At 43.6% G+C, this 6,741-nt stretch overlaps 1 protein-coding gene across 1 annotated transcript in view; it reads left to right on the forward strand.

Moving 5' to 3' along the window:
- Window positions 1–6,264: 6,264 nt before the first annotated feature.
- Window positions 6,265–6,741, forward strand: part of COG2 (component of oligomeric golgi complex 2) — a 28,183-nt gene continuing 27,706 nt past the window's right edge. Inside the window, exon 1 of the mRNA XM_017744875.1 lies at window positions 6,265–6,402. Within this exon, the coding sequence (XP_017600364.1) occupies window positions 6,265–6,402 (138 nt within the window). The remainder of the gene's footprint in view (window positions 6,403–6,741) is intronic.

Here is a 6,741-nt window from a genome sequence, read left to right on the forward strand (position 1 = left end):
GGAAATTCGTGGCATTCCAGTCAAAAGGAATGTGTCTGAGGCCAGTGGACCTGACCAAACACCTGCCTGGACTACAGCAGAGAGTGTCCCTTGCACAGCAGCTGCACAGTTGATCTGTACATTCACAGCAAGTCTGAAGCAGCCGGGATATGTCTGATATCTGGCATGAGCGCTGCATAAATAGAAATCGCTCTCTAGGATTTCTTGAAGAGAAGTCTAGAAGCCCTAGTTTAGAAGCCTCTCAAGTACTCCTGAGACTTGCAGTGCAAAAGGCACAGCAGTGGTGGCACTTACATGGGGATGTTGGCCAGAGGATGGTTTGCCATCCTAAAGCACATTTATTAAAATCCTCAGATGTGTATTTTTCCTCTTAATTGGTTTATACAGTAATGGCACATCTGAGTCTTTTTCATAATTTCCTCTCTTGTGGTGTTGCTAGGTGGGCTCCATGTGTGTAAGTACACGGTTACATGGAATATCTGTGATATATGTACCGCAACTCACACATACATTTTCCCATGCACAGTTTTTCTTCCAGCTTGGTTAGCTCATGCCTCTTAAATGAGCTGTGCAAAAGACTTTGCAGGCTTTGTTCCTCAGAATCTTATAACAGAGGATCTGTTTGCCACCTAAAAGGTCATCAAGTTCAACAGAACTTGACAAGCCCAACCAGATCTCTGCTTATTGCACGCTAATAAAGTTTGCTCCCATTTCAGAGAGAAATGCTTCTCCTCCAAATCTTGTGCTCTTTAAATAATTTTTTACCCTTTGGAAAAAGTGCACAGATTTCTATGTTTCTGTGAATCATTAGTGACATCCAGTGGCTAAAATGCTAAAAATTCATAATTCCTATTGTCAAGGGACACCTAAATTTCCATCTCTTTCTCTAAGAGATACCTATTAGAAAAAGGAGAAAGGTGAAAAATTGTGTTCCCCAGCTCTTCCACAACACTTTGTGGACTTAATTAAATCTCACTGAACTTGCAACATACAACTGTTATCTTTCCTTTGTCATAACTGTAAGAAACTATAAAGGTCCCCTAAAGAACCATAGAGCTCCCTTAAGAAATCAAATGGCTGAAACCATGCCACCTCCAATCAAAACTCATACACATTACAATGCAAAACAAACAAACAAACATATGAAAATGCTGAGAAATATAAACCAAATATAGATAAGGGTTTCACTAGGTAGTGTTCCAGGCAGGTATGTGCCTGGCAGAATGAGACATGCTGAAGAAACAATACAGAATGAAACAAAAGGAACAGCAGCGATCTTCTGGACAGTCACAGCATTGCAGAACCACAGCACTAAAGAATGGTTTGGGTTAGAAAGGACCTTTAAAGACCACCTAATTCAACTTCCCTGCCATAGGCGGGGACATGTTCTACGAGCCCAGGTTGCTCAAAGCCCCATCCAGCCTGACCTTGAACACTTCCAATGATGGGGCATCCACACCTTATCTGGACAGCCTGTTCCAGTATCTCACCACCCTCACTGTAAAAAATTTTCTTTATATCCAATCTAAATCAACCTTCTTTCAGTTTAAAATCTTTGCTCCTTGTCCTGAAACTACAGGCCTTGATAAAAAGTCCCTCTCCATCTTTCTTGTAAGCCCTCTTTGCATACCAAAAGGCTGAAATAAGGTATCACTGACCTTTCTTTTCTTCAGGCTGAAAATTCTCGATTCTCTTCAGCCTTCATAAGAGAGGTGTCCAAGCCCTATGATGATTTCATGGCCCTGCTTGTGAATAATGTATCCTTGATCAAAAGTTTAACAGATATTTTTGGGCAAAGCACTGACTAAAGGAGATCTGGCTGTATAAACCAACACGTTGAGCTGTTGTTTGAATGTTCATGTCTTTAAGAGGTAGCCTTTTGTAATTTCTTGTAGTAAGCACATTATCAAAGTAATAAACAACTCTGCCATTTGTTTCCTCTCCTGATGGAAATAAATTGATAATACCAGAATTTTGGGTAAGAGTCTGCTGAATCAGGTATATACAGTTATCTCAGCTCCAGTCTTGCTACTTCTATAATGCCTGGGATATCACTGAACTCCAATTAGCCAGCTAACTCAACAACTGAGAAGAAATTTTCAGGTTAACTCAAAAGAATTAAGTTCCACTTTGAGAGCTTTCCTAACTGTCATTGAGAGCATGTCAGGAGGAGCTGAAAGTAGAAAATCACAGCTGGCTTCCAAGACCCATCACGTGAGGAATTTCCAAACGTCTTCTTTAGCTTGTGTATTTAGGACCAAGCCTTTTTTAATCTACTTACTGACATTAAGCATGACCAGACCCTCACCAGCTCAGTAGGATTATTAACACCTCTGGAATTGGGTGACTGACAGTTAACCACAGAAATCAGCAGGATTCACTCACTGACTTTGGTGTTCAGAACTGGAGTCAGGTATATAAACTTTTCTAGACTTTTTCATATATTTAATTCAATTTCCAAAATTGATCAAAATAAAGGCACTTAGTAAGATGTCAATATTAGGAAAATATCCTTTTTTGCCTTCTGAGCTTCTGTTTATTAACTGATGCTCTTTGTTTTTAACATCTACTGAAAGCAGCTAACACAGAATACTTCTTACACAGTTTTGCTGGAGGCCCAAAAGATACATTGGTGGAGGTGTTCTTGTAGGAAGGCAAGATGCTCAAAATAACACATTAACACTGGCACCTCAGTTTGCCTAATACTACCACCTAAACTTTTGAAGGTTCTTAGTACCTGGAGTGTTGTACCACATACTAGCTGTAGTATATTTGTCCCTACATGTTGTACACAGTCACACTTTTCCCATTTATCATAAATGGTAGGTGATGCCTTCAGCTTTTTTAAAGAATAAAACCAGAGATGACTTTCAAGAATGTGATGAAAGGTAAATCTAACTGCTTTCCTTCCCGTATATACTGATATTTCCAAGATAGTGGATTAGTCATTGGCAGCCTTCAGTATAATGATGATACAATTATCCTAAACATAATTTGTCATATCATTATTCCTCCCTTGAAATGTTCTTTATTTGAGAATAAGAAAGGGTCCTGGAATCTTTAAAATTCAGCACCCACACAACAGCTAAAAGTAGCTCTTCTACTCTCAGGCACCTACATCATCCTTATTCAGATAATAGCAATAATACTGAGGCAGAGTTTCAGGTGCTCTTTCTTCATTCATCTAATGGATCCATTAATGATATGTTATTCAAAAACTGCAGATTAAATGGTGATTAAAAGTTTTCAATAAATTTTTAGGTGTCATATCTTTGTGGTTGGGAAAAAGTGTTTAAAACTGTGTTTTCTAAGCCAAGAAGTGTTGGAATTACAGTAACAAGAGTCAGAACAGGAAAGGATGAAGGGGCTTTTAGTGCAAATGGACTAAGTAACCTTAGCACAAAAATGGTAGAAGTAAAGGGAGCTTTCTATGACTCTTTGGAATTGCTAGCTCCCTATCTGCTCTGCCTGTCTCTTCCGCCTGGCAGAAACTTCACTTCATGTACCACTACCTCAGCTGAAGACATCTGTATGGGGACACAGGGCATGTGGAAATAACCTATGACTCCTAATTCTGGTTTTAGCATTTACTTACTGAAGGTGCCATATTGCAGTCCGTGTTGGTAAATTATTAAATTCCACAAACTTCATATTTGAATTTACAATTACGTCAATAAATATGAACAGTGTAAGAGCCCATCCATAAACAAATTCAAGTTTTAAGCATATTTTTCATTTCCTCAAAGCACTTCATAATTAGAGCTTTGTAAACAAAACCATAAATGGCAACAGCAATTCTTTTTGGAGACAGATTTGTCCTAGCTAGTATGTAAGACCTTAGAAGAAGTAGGTGTAACTCCTTGTTAAGAAGTTAACATTAAAAGCTGGTTAGAATTTTAATTTCAAGCATCCAATTCATTAAATTAAAATATGGCTAAGCAAAAATGTGGCTTTGTTCCTGTACCAGAATGCAGACATTTAAATATCACAATGTAAGAAACCTGACACACGCAGTCATAGCTATTGCAAAAAAGTGCGGTGTAGATTTGTCTGGTGGGTGTATTTTTTTCTGCTCTCTAGCTGACAACACATGACAGTTACAGATCATGCCTGCCAACCTCTGAGATCTCTGAGAGGGTTGGACACTGTGAAATATGTCAGTCTTGAAGAGCTTTCCAAAGGGACAGGGTGAAAGCAAGTAGGGACAGTGAGCACACAAGGAGCCAGCCAGCAGGTGCACATGTCCACCATGTTCACCACTGACCCGCTTGGCTCTTCATATTCCTAGTAACACAGGGAAGTCCTGAGAAACTCAGTGCCAGCCATGAATCACCAGCATGAATCGTTGCTGGTTACAGGCCAGCCAGGCTCTGTGGCAGTGCTGAAGGAGTTAGGAGGGTAGGTACGTGTTGATGTATCAACATGTTGGCTGCCCAAGAGGTCTGGGGTTTTCCAGCCCAGTGTACCACTGAGCCCACATTCATACAGGCCTGGGGAGTCTTCTCTATTGTTATCCATAGAGCAACAGGCAGAGAAACCATTGTACAGGATGCACCTTTACAACTCTGGTAAGGCACTGGGCTAGCTCCTCATTTGAGCTCACTGAGACAAAATTAAATCCATAAAATGCTCATGCAAGGAACGAGATCATTTGCTGTCTTCCATCCTGAGGCACAAACAGAAATGCAAGTGACAGCAGGGAGGCTTTCTAGAGCTAAATTTGTCTTCGCTAAGGCATCAGCGACCTTGAACAAAAGATTTTGAAGGAAACAAGAGCCTAAGAGGAAAGTTTGCTGAAAAGAAGGATGGGGGAAGTAAATTATGCTCTGACTCAGTTCCTGTTACTCAGGATCACATGGGCACAGACTACAATAAATTTAAGCATGAGAAAAATCTTATTTTGCTTTAAAGAATGGTAAAACCCTGGCATATTCTTGCCTGTAGAGGCTGGGGGTTCTCCACCCCTGGTAATACCCAAACCCTGAGGGAACGTGGCTGTGGGCTACCAGATCTGGGTGACCCTGCTCAGGTTCCATCCCCTGGAACCCCTTTCCTCCTCTGCAGCCCTGGGACTCCATGCCTTGTGCCGTGGGCCCTGATGGCTGGGCTCTGCAGCTTTACATGACTGGGTCAGTTTGATGCAGCCAGTGCCCACTGTGGGGCACACACCAGGCACCCACACCAGGAGCACAGCTCAGCTACCCCGACATCTCAGGGTGGCAAGAACCATAGGTTTAGATTACATATCAGGAAGAAAGTCCTTACTGTCAGGGTCGTGAAGCACTGGAACAGATTGCCCAGACAAACTGTGGATGTCCCAGCCCTGGAAGTGCTCAAGGCCAGCTTGGATGGGGCTCTGAGCAACCTGGTCTAGTGGAAGGTGTCCCTGCCTATGGCATGAGTGTTGAAGTTAGGTGAACTTTAAGGTCCCTTCCAACCTAACCCATTCAAGGACATTGTCCTTTCCAACCCAAATCATTCAAGGACGCTGAGGTGCTGGAGCCTGTCCAGAAAACGGCAACAAGGCTTGTGAAGGGTCGAGAAACATGTCTTAGGAGGAATGGCCAAGGGAGCTGAGTTTGTTTAGTCTAAAGAAGAGGTGGCCCAGGGAGGACCTCATTGTTTTCTAAAACTACCTGAAAGGAGGTTGTAGTGAGATGGGGACTGGTCTCTTCTCCTATGCCTGCACTGAGAGAACTGGGGGAAATGGCCTTAAGCTGAGACAGGAGAGATTCAGATTGGATATTAGAAAAAATTTTACTGGTAGAATGGTCAGGCACTGGAATAGGTTGCCCAGGGAGGTGGTAGAATCAAGAGGCATCTGGATCTGGCTCTGGGAGAAACGGTTTAGTGGTTTAGAGGTTACAGTGGTAGTGCTACTGGATGATCTGGATGAGGGGATTGAGTCTACCCTTTGTAAATCCACAGGACACAAAGTTGGGTGCAAGTATTGAGTGCTGCATCCTACACTTTGGCGACAACAACCCCATGCAGTGCCACAGGCTGGGGGAAAAGTGGCTGGAAAGAGGCCCACTGGACGGGGACCTGGTGGTGCTGGTTGACAGCAGCAGAACATGAGCCAGCATGTGCCCGGGTGGCCAAGAAGGCCAATGGCATCCTGGCCTCTGTCACCAGTAGTGTGTCTGGCAGGACCAGGGTGGTGACTGCTCCCCTGGACTCAGCACTGGTGAGTTCAGTGACCAGTTCTGGGCTCATCTGTTCAGGAAGGACATTGAGATGCTGGAGCGTGTCCGGAGAAGGGTGATGGAGCTGGTGAAAGGTCTGGAGTGTAAGTCCTGTGAGAATCAGCTGAGGGAGCTGGAGGTGTTTAGCCTGGAGAAAAGCAGTCTCAGGGGGGACCTCACTGCTCTCTACAACTGCCTGAAAGGGGTTTGTGGCCAGGTGGGGGTCGGTCTCTTCTCCCATAACGAGGAAAGGGACAAATGGCCTCAAGCTGGGCCAGGAAAGGTTTAGGTTGGACATTAGAAGGATTTTCTTCACAGAAAGGGTGCTTAGACATTGGAATGGGCTGCCTAGGAAGTGGTGGAGTCACTGTCCCTGGAGGCGTTTAAGAAAAGACTGGACGTGGCACTCAATGTCATGATGTAATTGACATAGTGGTGTTCAGTCACCGGTTGGGCTCGATGATCTCAGAGGCGTTTTCCAGCCTACTCGATCCTGTGACTCTCTGCCGTCCCCCGCAGTGCCTGCCCAGGCCGGCTTTAGCGCCCCACACGCCGC

Source organism: Corvus brachyrhynchos, unplaced genomic scaffold (genome assembly GCF_000691975.1).
Source record: "Corvus brachyrhynchos isolate BGI_N302 unplaced genomic scaffold, ASM69197v1 scaffold70, whole genome shotgun sequence".
Taxonomy (NCBI): domain Eukaryota; kingdom Metazoa; phylum Chordata; class Aves; order Passeriformes; family Corvidae; genus Corvus; species Corvus brachyrhynchos.